At 41.4% G+C, this 25,215-nt stretch overlaps 1 protein-coding gene across 1 annotated transcript in view; it reads right to left on the bottom strand.

Moving 5' to 3' along the window:
• Nucleotides 1-25,215, bottom strand: part of LOC134334237 (protein shisa-6-like) — a 189,978-nt gene that overhangs the window by 129,063 nt on the left and 35,700 nt on the right. The window contains exons 2-3 of the mRNA XM_063016477.1: nt 12,489-12,643; nt 7,887-7,979 (exon numbers count right to left, since the gene is read on the bottom strand). Coding sequence (XP_062872547.1) covers nt 7,887-7,979; nt 12,489-12,643 — 248 coding nt within the window. The remainder of the gene's footprint in view (nt 1-7,886; nt 7,980-12,488; nt 12,644-25,215) is intronic.

The following is a 25,215-nucleotide window of genomic DNA, read 5'->3' as shown; positions in this document are numbered from 1 at the left end:
AAGTTCCTTTGTGATTTAAATGAGGATTAAAAGTGCCACCTCTACTTTTATTCTTACTCATATGAATACAATAAGTGGCCAAAAGTATGTGAACACCCCTACTAAACAGTAAGCTGAAGTGTTCAAACAACACCCATTTAAAAAGTTCTAATGTATTTAAATATACACCGATCAGCCATAACATTAAAACCACCTCCTTGTTTCTACACTCACTGTCCATTTTATCAGCTCCAATTACCATATAGAAGCTTTTTGTAGATCTACAATTACTGACTGTAGCCTATCTGTTTCTCTGCATGCTTTGTTAGCCCGCTTTCATGCTGTTCTTCAATGGTCAGGACCACTACAGAGTAGGTATTATTTAGGTGGTGGATCATTCGCAGCACTGCAGTGACACTGACATGGTGGTGGTGTGTTAGTGTGTGTTGTGCTGGTACGAGTGGATCAGCAGCAGCGCTGATGGAGTTTTAAACACCTCACTGTCACTGCTGGACTGAGAATAGTCCACTAACCAAAAATATCCAGCCAACAGCGCCCTGTGGGCAGCGTCCTGTGACCACTGATGAAGGTCTAGAAGATGACCACCTCAAACAGCAGCAATAGATGAGCGATCGTCTCTGACGTTACATCTACAATGTGGATCAACTAGGTAGGAGTGTCTAATAGAGTGGACAGTGAGTGGACACGGTATTTAAAAACTCCAGCAGCGCTGCTGCATCTGATCCACTCATACCAGCACAACACACACTAACACACCACCACCATGTCAGTGTCACTGCAGTGCTGAGGAATGATCCACCACCTAAATAATACCTGCTCTGTGGTAGTCCTGTGGGGGTCCTGACCATTAAAGAACAGCATGAAAGGGGGCTAACAAAGCATGCAGAGAATAGATGAACTACAGTCAGTAATTGTAGTACTACAAAGTACTTCTATATGGTAAGTGGAGCTGATAAAATGGACAGTGAGTGTAGAAACAAGGAGGTGGTTTTAATGTTATGGCTGATCAGTGTATATATATTTATTTAAGTGTATAAACACTAATAAATAAAATAAATGATATGCTACAAAATTTTTAGCATTCATTTATTGTCTGTTGTACCCAGGCTTTATCCTGGTCATGGTTGCTGCAGGTCTGATTCATTGGACGAAAGGCAAGAAACACCTCACTTGCATGTCTTTGGACTGTGGGAGGAAACGGGAGCTTCCAGATGAAACCCTCGCAGTCACAGCAAGAACAAGGTTTCGAACCTATGCCCTTCATGCTGGTAGGTGACAGCGCTACTCATTGCACCGCCATGCCGTCAGCAAGGTCAATAAACCCGAGGTATGATGTCCTTGACCCCACTGACCACCTTTAGGGTGATTTTGAAACGTCCATTAAAAGCCAGGCAAATGTTCTTTGGTCAGATGTTCTCCAAAATCTTGTGGAAAGGCTAGTACAGCTGCAAATGGGCTCACATCATTTTGGAATAAAAGCTTTGTTTAGGTGTCTGCATAATTTTGAATCTACAAATTATTGATACAAGGTGAATCCTAACTCTGATTCTGTCGTATAACCTGAACTCTAAAAATATCTGGAGCCCCGAGTCCTCCGTATAAAAAAACACAATCATCTTGTTGCTGACAACACGGCGGCTATTCAGAACCCAGAGCTTTGTGACTCTTTTCTTTCTGGTTGTGGCTCAGTTGTAGAGCGGCGCTGATGATAACGTGTTGGCGTGCGCCACTCGTATTCACTTCCTCTGTGAGGCTTCACAATAGAAACAATAGAAGCCGGAGGGAGAAGATGAGAGAGTCCCGCCGTGTTCCCCTTTAACACCGGCAAGCTGTTTCAGTCTGTTAATTAGCTCGAGGAAACATCATTATAGCACTGTCAACATGCCATTCTACACACACACACACACACACACACACACAACCTTGAATAAACGCTTACAGGACTGAGAAGACAATGCTCAGGATGTCAGATGGGCTTCTATTATTCTATCCTTCTTTTACGATTCGCTTTTCGTCCTGTGACTTCTAAATGAGGCGTGATGTCAGTAACGACTGTTTTACCATGACTTTAACTCGGGTTTAATACGTCATGCTTTTATTTTTCCCTGAGGCTGAAAAATGTCTCTTTTTTATAAACACTGGAACTGATTCATTAATTCATTCATTCATTGTATGTTTTATCAGCGCTTTATTCTAGTCAGGGTCACTGTGGGTATGATTCACTGGGCGAAAGGCAGGAAACACCCTGGACAAGTCACCAGTCCATCACAGGGCAAACACACACACTTAGGGCAATCTCCAGTTAACCAGACTGCATGTCTTTGGACTGTGGGAAGTAAACCACACAGACACGGGGAGAACATGCAAACCCCACACAGAAAGGACTCATTCATTCAGTCTGTTTTACCACCGCTTTATCGTATTCAGGGTCACAGTGGGTACAATACAGTGGGTACGCCGCTCAGGTGGTGCAGCGGTAATGTACGCTAGCGCACCAGAGTTGGGGTTTCGAATACATCGTATCGAATCTCAGCTCTGCCTTTCCGACTGGGCTGGGCGGCTGCATGAACAACGATTGGCTGTTAGAGGGTAAAAAAGTCGGATCATAGGTCCTCATAACTGGTGCATATGCGGCCCCTGCTGGCTGACTGATGGCGCCCGCACAGGGCTGAGGAATAATGGTGGTGGGGGTGTGGCCCTTCATACATGGTGCCTGTCAGTGTATGCAGTCTGTACTGACTGTACGTGCCAGAGTACACGCCCCGTATGTCAGTTGAGAGGTGTCCTCAGTCAGCGGTGAAGGATCGAATCAGTATAGAGGACGCATTCAGGGTAATTGGACACGACTAGATTAGGGGAGAAAAATTGGGGGAAAAAACGAGAAAAATAAAAAATTCAAATAAAATAAATAAATAAATACAGTACATTTCACTGGGCAAAAGGCAAGAAACACTCCAAACACAGAAACATGGAGAACATCACCCAGAAAAGTCCCAGACCGCTCCACTTGGAAATCAAACACAAGACCTTCTTGCTGTGATGCGATAGTGCTACCCATCAAGCCACAGTGCCGCCCAAAACTGGCATTGTTACTTTTACGTACTAGATGCAGTTGTAGCCTAGTAGCCTAGTAGCCTAGTGGTGAAGGCACTGGAGTAGTAATCTGAAGGTTGCCGGTTCACGACCCATCAGTGCCAGGTTGCCACTGTTCAGCCCTCAATTGCTTAGACTGTATACTGTCACAACTGTACGTCGCTTTGGACCAAAGCATTTGCTAAATGCCAAAAATGGAAATGTACATAGATGCAGCTGAGGCTAGAAGTCTACACACATTGACTCCACAAGACCAGTATCCCGTGGAATCTGGTACCAGGACGTTACCAGCAGGTCTTTTTAAAGTGGATCGTCCTGTATCAGACCTAAATAATGTACACCTGCCTGGCTGGCTGTGATCTGACCATGAGAAAACAGGATTCCATGGACCAGTCGACCTTCTAGCATTGCTTTGATGTCCAGTTCTGATGCCTACAAGCCAACTGAAGGTGCTTTTGAGACTGGTTACACCTAAGACTATGCAGCTCCAGACAGAAGGTTTTGTGACACATTCACTTCTGAAGTTTGAGTCACAGTAGCTCTTCTGTTGGTCAGTACCAGATGCCAAAGCTTTTATGTCCTCTGGCATCAATGAGTCCCTCCTCAGGTGGGGGGGTGCAAATACATGACCATGATGTGCATAAGTGTTATGAAATAGTATATGTGCACTACATGGCAAAAAGTCCATGAACAACTTGCCAAAATCTTGGAATTCCCCACCCCCCTTTTCCAAATATGACCAGTCATTCAAAAGACCATCTCTAAGGTCAGACACAAGGTGTTCAGTGTGGGTGAGATCAGAGCTTTGTGCAGGCCACTGGTGTTTCTCTACATCAAACTTCAAACCAGTTTCTTATGGTCTTCACTACATTTACATTTAAAATTTTGGCATTTAGCAGACGCCTTTTATCCAAAGCGACTTACATTACAGTTACAGTATACAGTCTGAGCAATTGAGGGTTAAGGGCCTTGCTCAAGGGCCCAACAGTGGCAACCTGGCAGTGGTGAGGCGTGAACCAGCGACCTTCTAATTACTAGTCCAGTACCTTAACCACTAGGCTACGACTTGCCCTTCACTATGCGCATAAGCAAATGAATACTGGAACAGGAAAGAGCCTTCCCCAAGCTGTTGAGACAATTGTGGAAGCATACTTTATTGAATTGATTATCACTGGTCAACAGAGATTTTGTTTCTTGAACACTTTTGGGTGTATCTTATGTATTTTGAACTGCTGATAACAAAAATTACTTAAAAATTTTCTTATCACATACCATTTTATTGATTCATGATTGTTAAGGCTTAAGGCTGTCTTGTTATACAGTGACAATGTCTATCCTTCAGTACCTGTTGGTATGCTGCACACATGAAGGAAACATACCAGAACATGGAACTGTTGTTGAAACACATCAAGCAATGAACAAAAAATGGGATAGGTATTCGTTATTTGAGACAAGTGTTCCCAAGAATAACTGATGCCAAGATGAGTGAAGGCATTTCTGTTGGTCCACAAATCGGACACACGATGAATGATCAGTTCAAAGAGCTGGTGGTGGGACCTGAGAAAATCATTTGGAAATCAAACGCTTTTACCTAGACATTGCCACTGGAATTTGTCAGTGCTGGCTGACTATTGCTGGAGATGCATCAGATGTTGAGTAGAAATGAAAACACTTTTAGCTCTGTTGAACTAATGACACATGTTAGATTTGAATGTGTTATTATCAATAAAACTTAATATCATGTTTCTCAAAATGTATATGTGATACAGACAATCAGACCATACATTTGTGTTCAGCTTCAATGGGTCTGTCACAATTACCAAAAGATTTCAAGGAAACAGAACTTTTGCAAAACATTGTTGTCCAGTGATTATATACACCTGTTAGCTAAAATGTCTGATCTTAATTATTAGAAGGGGAGTCTACATTCTTTTGGCCGTACCGGGAATGTCAGTGGAGATTGGCAGTATGACTCGGTTACAGATTTGTGTCTTTCTGCCTTGCCAAATATGGACAATAGAGGGGGCATAGAGGTGCAGATAACTGATGTGTCGGTTCCTCTTAACTATGTCTCGTGTTCCAGGTGGACGTGTTTCTATTTATCACGGTTTCTTCCTCACAGACTTGACAGCCCTTCTCCTGACAACCTACTTTTTCTGGAACCGTGACTCTGGAACCTGTTTTCTGCTGGCGTATAATGGCAGCATACTTTACTCTTTTTTTTTGGACACTCAGCTGGCATTGCTGCACTTTTCAAACGAACCGCCCTGGATAAACCAGCTGCCCCAGATGTGACATGACTGCCCTTTTTTGGAGCGGGTCCCATGTTCAGATCTAGTTAAAGCTGTGCTAGTTGACAAAGTTAGGAGTTGCTTTTACATCGTCATACTCAGCTTTTCCGTGTCTTCCTCTTTTTCCGTGAAATGGGTTGTTGTAGGCGCTCTGAGCAGCTCACAATATTGTATCCACCAGTTCTCAGTTCTGCGCTGTCCCTGTTCTGTCCACTTTCTCCGTTGCAGGCTGTGAATGTTTCTGCGTATTTCTATACTGACTGAATGCCTAAAATGATCATTTTAAGTTCTTGTAGGTACAGGGCTTCAGTTACATTTCTCTAATTTCCTAAGTTTGATTTTAGCTACATCAATCACCTTAAAGTACAGGAGTTTGTAAAGTTTTATATATTTATGCATGACGCAATCGGGCAATTGGACGCACTAATATATATATATATATACATATATATATATATATATATATATATATATATATATATATATATATATATACAGGGGTTGGACAAAATAACTGAAACACCTGGTTTTAGACCACAAAAATGTATTAGTATGATGTAGGGCCTCCTTTTGCGGCCAATACAGCATCAATTCGTCTTGGAAATGACATATACAAGTCCTGCACAGTGGTCAGAGGGATTTTAAGCCATTCTTCTTGCAGGATAGTGGCCAGGTCACTACGTGATGCTGGTGGAGGAAAACGTTTCCTGACTCGCTTCTCCAAAACACCCCAAAGTGGCTCAATAATATTTAGATCTGGTGACTGTGCAGGCCATGGGAGATGTTCAACTTCACTTTCATGTTCATCAAACCAATCTTTCACCAGTCTGCTGTGTGTATTGGTGCATTGTCATCCTGATACACGGCACCGCCATTGGATGCACATGGTCCTCCAGAATGGTTCGGTAGTCCTTGGCAGTGACGCGCCCATCTAGCACAAGTATTGGGCCAAGGGAATGCCATGATATGGCAGCCCAAACCATCACTGATCCACCCCCATGCTTCACTCTGGGCATGCAACAGTCTGGGTGGTACGCTTCTTTGGGGCTTCTCCACACCGTAACTCTCCCGGATGTGGGGAAAACAGTAAAGGTGGACTCATCAAAGAACAATACATGTTTCACACTGTCCACAGCCCAAGATTTGCGCTCCTTGCACCATTGAAACCGACGTTTGGCATTGGCACGAGTGACCAAAGGTTTGGCTATAGCAGCCCGGCCGTGTATATTGACCCTGTGGAGCTCCCGACGGACAGTTCTGGTGGAAACAGGAGAGTTGAGGTGCACATTTAATTCTGCCGTGATTTGGGCAGCTGTGGTTTTATGTTTTTTGGATACAATCCGGGTTAGCACCCGAACATCCCTTTCAGACAGCTTCCTCTTGCGTCCACAGTTAATCCTGTTGGATGTGGTTTGTCCTTCTTGGTGGTATGCTGACATTACCCTGGATACCGTGGCTCTTGATACATCACAAAGACTTGCTGTCTTGGTCACAGATGCGCCAGCAAGACGTGCACCAACAATTTGTCCTCTTTTGAACTCTGGTATGTCACCCATAATGTTGTGTGCATTGCAATATTTTGAGCAAAACTGTGCTCTTACCCTGCTAATTGAACCTTCACACTCTGCTCTTACTGGTGCAATGTGCAATTAATGAAGATTGGCCACCAGACTGGTCCAATTTAGCCATGAAACCTCCCACACTAAAATGACAGGTGTTTCAGTTATTTTGTCCAACCCCTATATATATATATATATATATATATATATACATATATATATATATACATATATATATTTCTTTTTTTTTTTTTAGTGCGTCCAATTGCCCGATTGCGTCATGCTTCCTCTCCCCTAATGCCGATTCTAGCTCTGATTGAGGAGAACAAAGCTAACCCACGCCCCCTCCGACACTTGGGCAGCAGCCGTATGCATTTTGTCACCTACACTTTGACGAGTGCAATGTGGATCAGCACTGTGTACGGAGAGACACACCCTGACAGCACTTTTTTCTCATCTCTGTGCAGGCACCATCAATCAGCCAGCAGAGGTTGTAATTGCATTAGTCATGAGAGAGACCCTATACGGCTTAATATCCCACCCCTAAATGAACAATAGGCCAATCCTTGTTCATGTGGCCGCTCAGCCCAGCCGGCAGGCAGAGCTGAGACTCGCTGAGTGTGTGTTTAGACTTTGATTCAACATACTACATGAAGCACCTTTAAAATTCTACATTTAACTTTATTTCCTTGGATTGTTTACATGAGTATTTAAAGCTAATGCTGAACATTAAAGGTTTTGTTCATACTTATTTTTAAAACCTCTTGAAATATTAAAGGAAGTACAATTTTAAATCCTTAAAACCTCCCGACTTTAATAATGGTTGGATTTCTGGACAGTTGTGATGTACACTTGTATCTTAATCACATAAACAGAGTTCGTCTGGTTATAACAGGGTAAGATTGATTTACCGGCATGAGGGGGTAAATAGACATGCAGGTACCTTTCAGCTGTCCTCGACCAAGCGTGACGAATCCAGACGAGATGAAATTGTGCATGTCTTGAGCAGCACGGTAATTGTCCTTCCCATGATGCCCTAAAACGTAAAACAATAACACTCAGATACAAACGGCTGGGCAGTGGTGGCTCAGAGGTTAAATGTACTGGTTTAGTGATAAGAAGGCTTTCGTTTAAACCCTTACTACTGCCAAGTTGCCACTGTCGGGCCCCTGAGCAAGGTCCTTAACCCTCATTCAATCATAATTGTTAGTATTTTTTTAGTTGCTAGTCAGAATTATTATGTCAGGGTAAAATGGCCTTTCTAAACTCCTGATATCAACCCTATCAAGAATATGTGGACTGTAACATCTGCTCATTGTGACAGACAGACAGACAGGCATACAGATAAACAGACAGATTGGCAGACTGGCAGACAGACAGACACAGAGAGGCAGTTGATCAGACAGATGTACAGATAGACAGATAAACAGGCAGATGGACACAGACAGATAGATTGACAGTGACAGACAGACAGACAGGCATACAGATAGGCAGACTGGCAGACAGACAGACACAGACAGGCAAGTAGACAGACAGACACTGAGAGGCAGTTGCTTAGACAGACAGACATGAGCAAACAGACTGGCAGAAACACAGACAGAGAAGCAGTTGTTCAGACAGACAGAAAGACAAACGTACAAACAGATAGACAGATAGACAGAGATACACAGGCAGATAGATAAGCAGACAGAAAGACAGACACAGAGAGGCAGATGCTGAAGCAGACAGACAGGCATACAGAAAAACAGACAGGCAGATGGACAGGAAAACAGACAGACAGATGGGCAGACATGAGCAGGCAAACAGACAGCCACAGAGAGGCAGTTGCTTAGACAGGCAGACAGACGAGCAGACTGGCAGAAAGGTAGGCAGACAGGCAGATGAGCATACAGACAGCTAGACAGACAGTTAGACAGATAGGCAGACAGACAGACTGGTAGCCAGACAGACAGATAGATAGATAGGCAGATAGATAGACAGACAGACAGACAGACAGACAGACAGACAGACAGGCTGATTGATTGATTGATAGTCAGAAGGCAGACGTGCAGACAGACAGATAGATATAGACAGACAAACACAGAGAGGCAGATGCTCAGATAAAGACAGACAGACAGACAGATGCTTTTGTGTTAATGATTATGTTGTTGTTGTGATGTTGCTGATCTTTTAACTGAAGCAGAAAATCTTCAGCGTGGATCAAAGTCCAGACATTTAGTCTCACAATCAACTTTCTCCTTTACATCTTTATCTAAACAGACCTTTTTCCTCCACGGATCATTCACCACCCACCCCGCCCCTCGTCCTGACTTTTACTCCCCCGACACTCACTAAAAGGTCAGCGTGTGTGTGTGTGTGAGTGTGTGTGTGAATCCACTCTGTGGCTAAAAGGTGTAATGAGACGGGGCCCAAAAACTGACTCGTGCATTAAGTATTCATGCTCTGTGGTGTAAGACTGAGCCGCGCTGTGGGTCCTAAACGGGGTTTAGAGGTCATCCTTCCAGTTTAACACATACACACACACACACACACACACAGCCCTGCCTCCTTTTCCAAAATGTTGAAAATCTATTTGGATGGTAATGGAGCTCTACGAGCAGCACTCTTGATGCTAAGGTCAATGAGGGACGTCCAGCAGAGGCGTGTGTGTGTGTGTGTGTGTAGTCTACAAGTCTTAAGAGTCTTCATTTCATTCTCATTAGCTCCACTCTAGCAGGGTGGAAGTTGAAATTGCTACTGAATGAGCTGAAGCGTTTTCGTCTCTCACTTGGCTGTGGACGGTCACTCCAGCTTCCACTGGACCAACAGCACATACACACTGTATTACCAAAAGTATGTGGACACACAGACACTAGCTTGATGGACATATCATTACAAAACCATGGGCAATATTACGTTTGTCACTATAACAGCTTTTACTTCTCTAGTAAAGATTCATAATTATTTTGTATGAATTGTAAAAATGTATTAATTATAAAGGGTGTCCACATACTTTTGACAATATACTGCATCATAAAACAGAATTTCTTTATTTGTCAGATATACAAACACACATGTACAGTCTTTCTCTGCAGTCATTGTATGGCGTCCCTGGAGCTAGGAGTGTTAAGGGCCTTGCTCAAGGGCCCAACAGTGGCTGCATGGCAGAGCCAGGATTTAAACTCACAACCTTCTGATTGATAGCAGAAGGCCGCAAAGAGATATGCTGGCTGGAGTCTAATCTCCTGTTAGAAGTCTTAGTAAAGGTGCCACACTTAGCCTACCACTTACACTACATGGACAAATGTATTGGGACACACACACACACACATTTACTTTTATATATATTCGATTGATAACCCAGCTCTACCCACTAGGCTTCCACTGTCCCACTGTTTAGTTTCTATTATTGTTCTTAAGGGGTCAATGATTTTATCACATGGGTGTCCTGGTTGGAGGTTTCTGTGTTTTTATTAAAGTTTCATATAACATGTTTAGTTTTAAGATCTTAAATTATTTAGCAAGACAAGTTTGCAGCAGTAAGAGATTCAGAAAGCCGTCTTCTGTCTCAGATTTCAGTTCTTTCTGGACTCGCTGTCCTGAAGTCTCACATCAGCTGTTAATGGAGCAGCTCTTAAGCTTCTGGAGCAGAGGTCAGAGAGGACTTGTGGCTTTTGGCTTTTCTCTTGGGTGCTCAGACCATTTTCTCCTCGGTCTCGTTTTCGGCTCGGCTTGATTCACTCCTGTGTTCTGCCTCCAGGCATTCGTTATAGTCATTTGTTTCAGTACAGTTGATATTGGTGTACCACCTTAATTTAGAGCCTCATGCTAGTTCAGGTAGCATGGTGTGACGTCGTCAGCAGTTGTAATTCATTGGTTTAGTCCAGTCACGAGCATTGCCCGTAAGTTTTTGTTTATTATTATTATTTATAAGTTTGTGTAAAGGAAGTGTTAATTTGCAATGTAACATTTACATTTGTGTTCAATTAATACTGCACGCTGTGTTTTAAGTTATCGTAACACACCATGCTGAGTACGCTATTCTGTAGTATGCAGTCACGCTTAAACATGTTAATGCATATACCATTTGCAAGTAAGCAATTTAAAGTATGTTTATTGTTCTAGTTTTACTCTTCTGTGTCAACATGTATCTACATCCCGACTCTTAATGTTGTTATTCAGCGAGTTTAGCTGACAGTCTAATTTTGGTTAAGGTGGACAGTACATCCTGAATTTGTGATTTTGAATTGCTAGCTAATGAACTTCAGGTAAATCTTTAGCCCATTATTAAAGTGCTGCTGTTGGGGCAGCAGTAGCTCAGTGGTTAAGGTACTGGACTGGTAATCAGAGGTTGCCGATTCAAACCCCCACCACTGCCAAGTTGCCACTGTTGGGCCCCTGAGCAAGGCCCTTAACTCTCAATTGCTTGAATTGTATTTAGTCACAATACAGACAGGCAGACACAGTCAAACAAGTAAACAGGCAAAGACAGACCGGCCGACAGATAGATACGTAGATAGATAGACAGACAAGTAGGCAGATAGATAGATGGATGGATGGATGGAGACAGATAGATAGGCAGATAGACATACAGACAGATAGAAAAATAGATAGATGTATATATATATATATATATATTTATATTTATGTATATTTATATATATAGACAGACAGATAAAAAAAACAGACAGACATAGGCAAACATGAGCAGACAGACAGATACAGACAGACAGATAGAGGCAGACTGACATATAGATACATAGACAGATAGATAAACAGACAGATTCATCAAGTTGTCACTGTTGGGCCCCTGAGCAAGGCCCTTAACCCTCAATTGCTTAAATTGTATTTAGTCACAATTGTAGGTAACTTTGAATAAAAGCATCTGCTAAATGTTGCAAAATGTCGGAAAACCAGATTTGACTCCTACGCTTCTTATCCAAAGCGACTTACAGTACTGTGACAGTTTACTAAGCAATTGAGGGGTAAGGGCCTTACTGAAGGGCCCAAGAGTGACAACCTGGCAGTAGTGGAATCTGAACCAGCGACCTTTTGATTACTAGTTCAGTATCTTAAGCGCTAAGCTACCATGGCCCTATATAAACAACTCAAAGTGCACTTATGCTTCAACACAATCTTGCCAGACTACTTTTTGGAACATGGTTCATCATGTTTAATGTTTCCAACAAAGTGGTTTTAAGGGATTTTGCTTGGGAGAAGGGAGCTGAGGATGGAGCTACTAGACAGAGCAGGGGGTTGGTGTGACAAGAGGATGTTCAGGACAGGGCAGGATGGAGACGTTCAATTCTGAGCATGTGTAGAAGAGGGATGAGAGTTGCACTGGGGGAAGGGTGCTGAGGATGGAGCCGCTAGGCAAAGATGAAGGCGATCCCTGGTTCTAAATTGACCCTTGGTGTGATTGATGACCTGCTTTGACCTTTCCATATCAGTATAAGATCAGTATCAGATATCGACCCCACACTCCGAGAACCCCGAATGCTTATGCATGTGTTACGTAGCTTGTGTTCATGCAGTATTAAGCAGAGCTATGAATGCTGGCTCATACCATGGTTGATTTTGTTGTGTACTGGTGTGTAGTGGTTCTTGTTGCTGCGGATAGGTGTGTTCTCCTTAGGTGAACCTTCAATCGTGGCCATGTTGTCCTCATCAAACTGTGAGGCTGAAACAGGACCCTGCTGCCTCAGAATGTCAGCCAGAGCCCTAAACATGGAGCACAAAGAAATATATACATACATTAAACATATATACGTCACAAGTATGTAGACACCTGACTTTCATTTCATAAACAAATGGTATTAAAATATAGTGACCGCTGTGTGTTCTTTTCAGCTATAACAATGGTCTTCTAATAAAGGCTTCTTACAAGACTTTGACTTTTATATCTGTGGGAATTCGTGCCCATTCAATCAAAAAATGGCAGCATTTGTATGGCTGGGCACTGATTTTGGTTGATGTTCCTGTTCATTCCAAAGTTGTTGAGTGTAGCTGAGGTCAGGACAGGTGCAGGACATTTTCTTCATGTCTGGAACAGGAAAGAGCCTTCCTTAAACTGTTGCTGCAAAGTTTAAAGCACATCATTTTCTTCATATAATTGATTTATTACACCTGTTAGCAACTTTCGTGGCTGAAACAAATGAATCCAATAATTAGAAGGGGTGTCCCAATATTTTTGACCAAAGAGTGTATTTGTTTTGGATTCTGTTTCTCCAGCCCTGACTGTGATCAGTGGGTTTGCCCTAATAAAAAGGTTGCCAATATTTTGCTCTTGTTTTTTTGTTTTTTTTGCCTCTGTTAGTTAGTGTAATCAGAGAGTTCCTTCTGATAGCGCTTTTCCACCAAAAGAACTCTGGTTCTTGAACCGGTTCTGTTCAGGTTTCTTAGAACTTTGGTGTTTTGTAGAGAACTGACCCACGTTTCCACCAGTTTTTGGGAACCAAGCCTGTGTCATCAACGGTGGGCGTTACACACGAAAGTAAACAGTAGTAAACAGTAGTAACATGATGGTGGAGCGTGTAGATCACCTGAGAGCATTTGTGCTGTTGTTACAGATGTTCATTTTTATGCAAAAAGCATCGCTCAACTATTGGTGATAAGAAGACGTAGACGTGTTTGTCACAGTTGTTGTTTTCTTTAGTGAGAAGCATTTTGCGCTTCGCTCTCACCGTGACTCTCAGCGTAAATAGCCAATTTGCTCAGCGCTCGGCTTGAGCAATAAAACATCATTAAAAGTTCCACGACACGAACAAACATCTGTGTGAAATAACCATCAAATCCAGTCTAAAAGCTCCACATGTGTCTGTGTTTAGCTGTATTAACTTCACGTGTGGTGTTTATGCAGCTCAGGGTTCTGAAAATCGGCATCTCCGGAGAGTCAAAAAAGCTTTACCTAAATAAAGCGTAATGTGGCTGAATATACTAAAAGTACGACACAGAAACACTCAATTTCTCTCTGTTATTACTGGTTATAAGTTCTATGTACTGCACGAATTCATCGTGCGTGTCGTTGTTTTAGCACAACAAGCCACGTTACGCTTTATTTTTCACGTTAAGCGTTGTTCGTACTGTCCGGGTCACTTTTACCTCGCCATATTACAGTTCATCTCTTTGAAAATATCAGCGAATATCAGCGGCAAACTGGATCAAAATTTAATCCGGTGAACTTTGAAAAATGAAACTGCAGTCAAACACGGTTTAGCACCTTTTTATATGAAAGCACCAAAACCTCTACACTCTGACACACCCACAGATGACATCACAGTTCGCGCTGAAAAACCAAGTATTCTGTGGTGCCAGATTATATGCTAGTTCGCTGTCTGGAACCTCTTTTTTTTCCAGTGGAAACACGTGGAACCGCTTCAAAATCAAGTTCAGTGGGTTTGTCCTAATAAACAGGTCACCAATATTACACATGTGTGTTTTGCCTCTTTTGCCAGCCAGATGATACAAGAACATTCAGTGGAACCAGAGAGTCTCAGTATCTTCTGAGAGAATAAAGAGTTCAAACAACTGAGCATCTTTGCGCTGGGTGTGTGAGGGCATTAAATGCTGCAAAAACTGTCGCACCTCAACTTCAGCTCACGGTTAAAACATCACCTTCTTTTACATAAAAATAGAATTTATCTTTCCTCCAAACCATTGAAATCACACTTTTCCAACCAGGTTTGCCTGTTGGTATAATGTTCTTCCTTCAGTATAAAACACTGTTTTTGCTTTTTACCAGCCATACCATGATCCTTCTAGTCCAAAGTTAAAATTTTGACAGGTCTGTTTCTAAAACATTAGCTCAAAAGGTTTGAAAATCATTTCTATTTACTGATGCATTTTCTCCCATTGTTCTCTTGATTTAGCGTAGTCGATTTGTCTTCTGTTGCTGAGGATCCCTGATTGCATTAAAGGAAGGTATACAGTGGGGCCAAAAAGTATTTAGTCAGCCACTGATTGTGCAGGTTCTCCTACTTAGAAAGATGAGAGAGATCTGTAATTTTCATCATAAGTACACTTCAACTATGAGAGACAAAATGAGGAAAAAAAATCCAGGAAATCACATTGTAGGATTTTTAAAGAATTTATTTGTAAATTATGGTGGAAAATAAGTATTTGGTCAATAACAAACAAGCAAGATTTCTGGCTCTCACAGACCTGTAACTTCTTTAAGAAGCTCTTCTGTCCTCCACTCGTTACCTGTATTAATGGCACCTGTTTGACCTCGTTATCTGTATAAAAGACACCTGTCCACAGCCTCAAACAGTTAGACTCCAAACTCAACCATGGCCAAGACCAAAGAGCTGTCGAAGGACACCAGGAAGAAAATTGTAGACCTGCACCAGGCTGGGAAGAGTGAATCTACAATAGGCAAGCAGGTTGGTGTGAATAAATCAACTGTGGGAACAATTGTAAGAAAATGGAAGACATACAAGACCATTGATAATCTCACGTGAAGATGGAACGTGGCTGGGTCTTCCAGCATGACAATGATCCCAAACACACCGCTCGGGCAACGAAGGAGTGGCTCCGTAAAAAGCATTTCAAGGTTCTGGAGTGGCCTAGCCAGTCTCCAGACCTCAACCCCATAGAAAATTTGTGGAGTCCGTGTTGCCCAGCGACAGCCCCAAAACATCACTGTTCTAGAGGAGATCTCCATGGAGGCCAAAATACCAGCTACAGTGTGTGCAAACCTGGTGAAGACTTACAGGAAATGTTTGACCTCTGTCATTGCCAACAAAGGTTATGTTACAAAGTATTGAGTTGAACTTTTGTTATTGACCAAATACTTATTTTCCACCATAATTTACAAATAAATTCTTTAAAAATCCTACAATGTGATTTCCTGGATTTTTTTTTCTCATTTTGTCTCTCATAGTTGAAGTGTACCTATGATGAAAATTACAGACCTCTCTCATCTTAGTAGGAGAAGTAGGAGAACTTGCACAATCAGTGGCTGACTAAATACTTTTTGGCCCCACTGTATCTCCTGCTCACGCCTCCTCTGACGTGTGCGCAGTTCACGAATTCATTCACCCAGGCGCCTCTATCTGCTAATCGGGGTCCTTGCACAGCGTTAGAAGACCACACCCACATAGTCCGGTCATCCCGTCCTAACAGACACGGTAGCCAATCAGTGTCTGCTGCAGGCACTAGGGATGTAACGATGCACCACAAGACAGTTAAAATTCGATTCACATGTGTAACGATTCAAATCTGTTTACATGTATAATAAATCGATATTCACTTTATACAGCAGAGGGCACTGGCACTATTCACCTCGCCTGGTGACGTCACTACAGGGTTGCCAGGTTCGGAATTTTCCAGCCAAATGTATTTATGTGAGGATACTTTCTTTATTTGTATTATTTATTTATTTATATAATGTGGGATTTGTTTTAAAATTTCATTTGTTTTTTTTTCACACAAAAAGGGAAATGTGCAGCATTGTTTTGCAAAGTTTGTACCTACCTCAGAAATAAAAGGGCATTCATTATTTAGATAAATAAAAAATAAGCACAAATACAGTATTGTATAATAAAAGCAAACTTTGCCATAATTTGTCTTCAATTTCATTTTGTTTAAAAAATATGGAAAAAATTGTATCGTTAACCCAGTATCATGAATCGCATCACATCGTGGGTAGAGTGTATCGTTACATCCCTAGCAGGCACTGCCAATTATGCCTGCTAGATGGCGCCCAGCCAACCAGTGGCAACGTTGAGTTTTGAACCGAGGAGTTCAGAATCTCTGTGCTGGTGTGCTAGCAGAATATCCCGCTGCGCCACCTGGTGGTTGTTGTTGTTGCAAATATCAGACTAGCTCTGGTGTGTCTGTTGCTTCAAATGATAGTAATACAAAAAAAATACTGATACAAGCAGTTAAAAGAGGAATTAATAGAAATGAAGCAGTAAAACGACAAAGATTACATTTACATATTTACATTTTCGGCATTTAGCAGACGCTCTTATCCAGAGCGACTTACAGAACAGCTTCCATAGTCAACATTACCTACTCCAGTTTAAGTAAACAGTACAAGAATACATCTTTATTTTAAGTAAATAAGAAATGAATGAGGGTTAGTAAGTACATGTTAGTTCTCAGCTCAAGTGCTTAATAAAGAGGTGGGTTCGTAATTGTCTTTTGAATATTGTGACTGTACTGGCACCCAAGTGGTGAAACGAACTTCCTCTGTCTGTCTGAACATCTGAGTCTCTCAATGTCTTCAAAAGAATAGAATAGAAACATTTTAAGAATGCAGGTACAAATGGTAAAAAGATTACTAATCTAAACAGGTGGGTTTTAACCCTCTTCTTAAATTTACATTTACATTTTCGGCATTTAGCAGATGCTTTTATCCAAAGTGACTTACAGTTTTGTGACAGTATACAGTCTGAGCAATTGAGGATTAAGGTCCTTGCTCAAGGGCCCAACAGCAGCAAGCTGGCAGTAGTGGGACTTGAACCAGTGACCTTCTCATTACTAGTTCAGTACCTTAACCACTGGGCTACAATGTCCCTAGTATACCAAAGTCCCCAAATATACCAAGATAATCCAGAGTCCTCAGGTGTCCATCAGGTAGGCAGTTCCATATCTTGATAGATTAGAGCCATAATAAAAAAAAGGCAGCCTTTCCACTTCTAATCCGAGTGACTGTTACGGTCACCATGTTCCTGTGGGCTGATCTGAGGGCTCTTGACAGGACGTGCCTAATAATCATGTCACTAAGGAACTGTGAAGCGAGACCATGAAGGCATTTAAAGCAGACTAAAAGGATCTTAAAATCAATTTTAAATGACACTGGTAAGCAGTGTAGCTGCAGGTGTGAGATGTGATCCCTCATTTTTCTGAGTGTCAGGATTCTCCCCGCAGCGTTTTTTACTCTCTGTGAGCTGGAAATAGCCTGAAATAGCCTGAATTAGAGCTCTTTGGTAGGTCAGAAAGAAGTGCAGTGCAGTAATCCAGGTGTATAAGTTTCTCACTATCAGCCGGTGAGAGCAGGTTAGGTTGGGTTTAAGTTCACTGTTAAAAGTGACACAGTTCACTGGCTTTCATCAGGCTTCGAGCCTTCCTAAACAAGGCTTTTAAGTCCATCACAGCCTCTCCGCTTTCTGTTCACCATCTCCAGTAAAATCATTTTGGCTTTATCCTTATTTATCTGCAGGAATTTGTGACGCATCCAGAACTTAACGTCCTCTAGACACATGAGCATGGTGTTAATAGATTTACGAGGGTCAGAAGCTAAGGATATTGACAGAAGGATTACTCTAACCGATGGCAGCATGTAGAGATTAAACAGCACTTGTCCCAGAATGGAAGCTTGTAGCACTCCCCATGACAAAGGGTGAAGATCGGATAAATTTTTTTCTTGTTTCTTATTTTTAATTTTTTTCTTATTTATTATTTCTTTCTTTTTTTAATATTTCTTTTTTCTTTCTTCTTTTTTTCTTATTTCTTTTTTCTTTCTTTTTCTTTTTTCTATTTCTTCTTTCTTTTTTATTTCTTTATGTTCTTATTACTTTCTCATTTTTTTATTTCTTTCTTTTTCTTCTTTCTTTCTTTTTTACTATATTTTTCTTTCTTTCTTTCTCATTTTTTTTCTTCTTTTTTCTTATTTTTTTTTCTATTTCCTCTTTTTTATTTTTATTTCATGTTCTTATTACTCTCTCATTTCTTATTTTTCTTTTTCTTATTTCTTTCTTTTTTACTTTTTTCTCTTTTTTCTTATTTCTTTCTTTTTCTTTTTTCTATTTCTTCTTTCTTTTTTCTTTTTTCTTTCTTTCTTTTCTCATTTCTCATTTCTAATTTATTTCTTTTTCTTCTTTCTTTCTTTTTTACTATATTTTTCTTTCTTTCTTTTTTCTTATTTCTTTCTTTTTTATTTCTTCTTTTTTCTTTCTTTTTAATTTTTAATTTTCTTTTTTCTTATTTCTTTTTTATTTCTTTTTTTTCTATTTCTCTTTTCTTTTTTCTCTTATTACTTTCTCATTTCTTATTTCTTTTTTTTTCTTATTACTTTCTTTTTTACTATTTTTTTCTTTCTTTTTTCTTTTTCATTTCTTAAGCGGCTACGGAAAATCTCTGGGTCGACGGTGTCAAAGACTGTGTTTATTTAATATTCTTAAATGTCAGCTCATATCACCTCAATTCTGTATCAGCTATAGTGGCTACCTGTCCCACTTTATATTCAGTTTAAAGTTCTACTGCTAACGTACAAATCCCTCAATGGTCCGGCTCCAGTCTATTTATCAGAACTTTTACACCCTTACTGTCCTGCACGATCTCTTAGGTCCTCTGATAGTGGTCTCCTGTCTGTTCCAAAATTCAAAGAAGTTACTGTCGGTGGCAGATCATTCAGTCTGAGGGTGCATTCACATGAGAATTGTTCAGTGCTCGGTTTGAGCATTTCAGTAAAACGTCATCAAAGTGTGAATATGAGACAAATCTGCATTTGTGTGGAGTGACCGTCAATTCCAGTCTGAAAGCTCCACATGTATCTGTGTTTTTCTGGATTTCAGTTTTTCTGTTTCACTTTTAAACTTGTGTTACAGCTCGAGATTCTGAGAAATTGTCAGAATCAGCTTTTCTGAGAGTTTAAAACGCTCATTAATAAAAAAAGCTTAATGTGGTTTAATGTACTAAAAAAAGGAGACAGGAGCAATAAACTTCTCTTAATTATTAATGATCATAAGTTCTCTCCACTAATGAAATTCCTCACTCGTCAGTTAAGCTTTGTTCATGTTAAGTGTTGTTCGTTCTGCCTGAGTCGCTTTTACTACATATAGCAGGTACATGAGCTTTAGAATGGGCTATAACACACTGCATCATAGACAATAACCAATACTCTGAACACACACACACACACACACAGTGAGGTGAAACTAGGTGACCAAATTATTTGGGGGATCTAATGTATCTGTCAAGAGTGCAAAAATGCTCAAGTCCAGTCACCCTGACTTACTAAAACCAAGGAGAAGAAATGGAAGATGTCATATCAAACAGTTCGTCTTATTGGACGATTGAAAAGCTCATCTGCAAACAGGGTCAATGTTCAATCAGGTGAAAAAATTGTGAGCCCAATGTGGCAAAAGTGCGCAGTGTGGGCCGCTTAGAGAAGTGCAGCGGCAAACTAAGTAGCACCACAGCACTTCGGAGCAAACCGCTTCTCATGTGAATGGGCCCTTATGGCACTCAAGCTGTGGAACCCATTATTACAAATTCTCTTTTTTTTAAAACTCAAAACCCATGTAAAGTGACCTTGGGTATAAGAAAGGCACTATAAAAATACAACTTATTATAATTATTTATTATTACTAAGATCCGGCATGGTGGCGCACTGTCGCCTCACAGCAAGAAGTCCCTCGATTCGATACCCAGGTGGGGCGGTCCGGGTCCTTTCTGTGTAGAATTTGCATGTTTGGGTGTGGGTTTCCTCCGTGAGCTCCGGTTTCCTCCCACAGTACGAAGACATGCAAGTGAGGTATATAGGAGATACAAAATTGTCCATGACTGTGTTTGAGATTAAAAACTTGAACTGATGAATCTTGTGTGGTGAGTAACTACCGTTCCTGTCAAGAAAGTTTGTTTGTTTGTTTGTTTATTAGGATTTAAACGTCATGTTTTACACTTTTGGTTACATTCATGACAGGAAACGTTAGTTTACCTTCACATAAGGTTCATCAGTTCACAAGGTTATATCGAAAACAGTCATGGACAATTTAGTGTCTCCAGTTGACCTCACTTGCATGTTTTTGGACTGTGGGAGGAAACCGGAGCTCCCGGAGTAAACCCACGCAGACACGGGGAGAACTTGCAAACTCCACACAGAAAGGACCCAGACCGCCCAACCTGGAGATCGAACCCAGGACCTTCTTGCTGTGAGGCGACAGTGCTACCCACTTAGCTACCGTGCCGCCCGCTGTCATGAAAGTAACCAAAGTGTAAAACATGATGTTAAAATCCTAATAAATAAATAATACGTGCTTTTTCAGTGCTGTAGTGAGCCTGAAACAGGGGCGTAACTACGGGGGGGGGGGGGGGGGCTACTGGGGCTCCACGACATGAACTCAACCCCCAACCGCACTGCCTTTCCATTGGCGGCATTCGCCAGGTCGTTATTATTATATTGCAATATTGTAGCAGTGATATGTGAGTGACATTCAGCTTAGCCAATCAGAATGCAGCACCCGGTTTATACATGTGCGTTCGGACGTTCTGCGGTTAGTTCGTTTTGTATATGAGACTCGCAGTAAGGCCTCAGCATTGAAGTTCGGGTGCTGGAGTTAGGAAGTCTAAAGTCTTGTTACGCTTATTGAAGTCCTGACTTAACAGTTAAAGTGAACTCTACCTTGTCGTCTGCCTTTATTCCCACACCTCCACCACCAAACACAGCAAAAGACGCGTAGCATCCCCAGCACTTGCAGTGACAATATTTGTTAAGTAAAATATTAAAATAACTAAAAGACAATAAAATATTAGAATACATGTAATCAAAATATACAGTGAGTGCACAACAAGCGATTTTGGGAATCTGTGTAACCTGCTTAACGTTACTAGACCAATGTATATACAGTGTATCACAAAAGTGAGTACACCCCTCACATTTCTGCAGATATTTAAGTATATCTTTTCATGGGACAACACTGACAAAATGACACTTTGACACAATGAAAAGTAGTCTGTGTGCAGCTTATATAACAGTGTAAATTTATTCTTCCCTCAAAATAACTCAATATACAGCCATTAATGTCTAAACCACCGGCAACAAAAGTGAGTACACCCCTTAGTGAAAGTTCCTGAAGTGTCAATATTTTGTGTGGCCACCATTATTTCCCAGAACTGCCTTAACTCTCCTGGGCATGGAGTTTACCAGAGCTTCACAGGTTGCCACTGGAATGCTTTTCCACTCCTCCATGACGACATCACGGAGCTGGCGGATATTCGAGACTTTGCGCTCCTCCACCTTCCACTTGAGGATACCCCAAAGATGTTCTATTGGGTTTAGGTCTGGAGACATGCTTGGCCAGTCCATCACCTTTACCCTCAGCCTCTTCAATAAAGCAGTGGTCGTCTTAGAGGTGTGTTTGGGGTCATTATCATGCTGGAACACTGCCCTGCGACCCAGTTTCCGGAGGGAGGGGATCATGCTCTGCTTCAGTATTTCACAGTACATATTGGAGTTCATGTGTCCCTCAATGAAATGTAACTCCCCAACACCTGCTGCACTCATGCAGCCCCAGACCATGGCATTCCCACCACCATGCTTGACTGTAGGCATGACACACTTATCTTTGTACTCCTCACCTGATTGCCGCCACACATGCTTGAGACCATCTGAACCAAACAAATTAATATTGGTCTCATCAGACCATAGGACATGGTTCCAGTAATCCATGTCCTTTGTTGACATGTCTTCAGCAAACTGTTTGCGGGCTTTCTTGTGTAGAGACTTCAGAAGAGGCTTCCTTCTGGGGTGACAGCCATGCAGACCAATTTGATGTAGTGTGCGGCGTATGGTCTGAGCACTGACAGGCTGACCCCCCACCTTTTCAATCTCTGCAGCAATGCTGACAGCACTCCTGCGCCTATCTTTCAAAGACAGCAGTTGGATGTGACACTGAGCACGTGCACTCAGCTTCTTTGGACGACCAACGCGAGGTCTGTTCTGAGTGGACCCTGCTCTTTTAAAACGCTGGATGATCTTGGCCACTGTGCTGCAGCTCAGTTTCAGGGTGTTGGCAATCTTCTTGTAGCCTTGGCCATCTTCATGTAGCGCAACAATTCGTCTTTTAAGATCCTCAGAGAGTTCTTTGCCATGAGGTGCCATGTTGGACCTTTCAGTGACCAGTATAAGAGAGTGTGAGAGCTGTACTACTAAATTGAACACACCTGCTCCCTATGCACACCCGAGACCTAGTAACACTAACGAGTCACATGACATTTTGGAAGGAAAATGACAAGCAGGGCTCAATTTGGACATTTAGGGGTGTAGTCTCTTAGGGGTGTACTCACTTTTGTTGCCGGTGGTTTAGACATTAATGGCTGTATATTGAGTTATTTTGAGGGAAGAATAAATTTACACTGTTATATAAGCTGCACACAGACTACTTTTCATTGTGTCAAAGTGTCATTTTGTCAGTGTTGTCCCATGAAAAGATATACTTAAATATCTGCAGAAATGTGAGGGGTGTACTCACTTTTGTGATACACTGTATATATCTTTTGCGTATATAGACCAATGTATATATATATATAGCGTCTTTTGCTGTGTTTGGTGGTGGTCACTGGTGGAGGTGTGAGAATAAAGGCACACGACATATATACAGTATATATATATATATATACTGTATATATACACTGCCTGGCCAAAAAAAAAAGTCACACACTGTAATATTTGGTTGGACCGCCTTTAGCTTTGATTACGGCACACATTCGCTGTGGCATCGTTTCCACAAGCTTCTGCAATGTCTCAACATTTATTTCTGTCCAGAGTGGCATTAATTTTTCCCCAAGATCTTGTATTGATGATGGGAGATTTGGACCACTGCACAAAGTCTTCTCCAGCACATCCCAAAAATTCTCAATGGGGTTCAGGTCTGGACTCTGTGGTGGCCAATCCATGTGTGAAAATGATGTCTCATGCTCCCTGAACCTTCTCCTTTTTCACAATTTGAGCCCGATGAATCCTGGCATTGTCATCTTGGAATATACCCGTGCCATCAGGGTACAAAAAATCCACTGATGGAATAACCTGGTTGTTCAGTATATTCAGGTAGTCAGCTGACCTCATTCTTTGGGCACATAACGTTGCTGAACCTAGACCTGACCAACTGCAGCAACCCCAGATCATAGCACTGCCCCCACAGGCTTGTACGGTAGGCACTAGGCATGATGGGTGCATGACTTCAGCCGCCTCTCTTCTTACCCTGATGCGTCCATCACTCTGGAACAGGGTAAATCTGGACTCATCAGACCACATGACCTTCTTCCATTGCTCCAGAGTCCAATCTTTATGCTCCCTAGCAAATTGAAGCAGTTTTTGCTGGTTAGCCTCACTGACAAGTGGTTTTCTTAAGGCTACACAGCTGTTTAGTCCCAATCCCTTGAGTTCCCTTCACATTGTGAGTGTGGAAATGCTCTTACTTTCACTATTAAACATATCCCTGAGTTCTACTGGAGTTTTTCTACCATCTGATTTCACCAAACGTTTAAGTGATCGCCGATCCCGATCATTCAAGATTTTTTTCCGACCACATTCCCTCCTCGAAGATGATGTTTCCCCCTCACTGTCCTTCCACTTTTTAATAATGCGTTGGACAGTTCTTAACCTGATTTTAGTAGTTTCAGCTTCTCCTTAGATGTTTTCTCTGCTTGATGCATGCCAATAATTTGACCCTTCTGAAACAGATGAACATCTTTTCCACGACCACAGGATGTGTCTTTCAACATGGTTGTTTAACAAATGAGAAGCTACTCACTACATCACTTAGGGTTAAATAACTTGTTGCCAGCTGAAACATAATCACCCATGCAGTAATTATCCAATGGGAGGCTCTAACCTATTTGCTTAGTTAAAAAGGTGGTGACCTTTTTTTTGGCCAGGCAGTGTGTATATATATACAACTATATTAATAATAATAATAATAATACATTTTATTTATATAGCGCTTTTCAAGATACTCAAAGACGCTTTACATAAGACAAATAATCAAAACAAATACGTACATACACCATACAAATCATAGTACAAAATCAAAATAGTACATCAACATCAAGAATAATTAAGATAAAAACAAAGAGAGCAGCATAAGACAGTTCATTAAAAATTAGCTAAATTATGAGAGAGAACAACAAATATAGAACAATTTCTTAAAATTAGACAGAAACAGGACAGATTTACATGCAATCAGGAAACTGAAAACTTTACAAGTTTTAGGATCTAGGACTTCACATTTCTGTCGTGATCTAAGTATAAAAACTATTAAAAAGAATAGCAAAAATAAAAGCATTTATTTTGTGTTGTTACAAGTTAAATGCCACTCTGAATAGATGAGTTTTGAGAAGTGACTTGAATTTGGACAGGTCAGGACAATCTCGTAGGTGTTTGGGGAGAGCATTCCATAAAGATGGAGCAGCTATGGAAAAGGCCCTGTCACCCCAGGTCCGGTGCTTGGTCCTAGAGGGTATGGACAGTAGGTTAGCCTCAGAAGAGCGAAGGCTACGGGAGGGAATGTGCTGATGGAGCAGGTCGGTGAGGTAGGATGGGGCCTGATTATGGAGAGCTTTGTGAG

The sequence above is a fragment of the Trichomycterus rosablanca genome, chromosome 2, assembly GCF_030014385.1.
Source record: "Trichomycterus rosablanca isolate fTriRos1 chromosome 2, fTriRos1.hap1, whole genome shotgun sequence".
Taxonomy (NCBI): Eukaryota; Metazoa; Chordata; class Actinopteri; order Siluriformes; family Trichomycteridae; genus Trichomycterus; species Trichomycterus rosablanca.
This window is presented reverse-complemented; position numbering and strand designations above follow the sequence as displayed.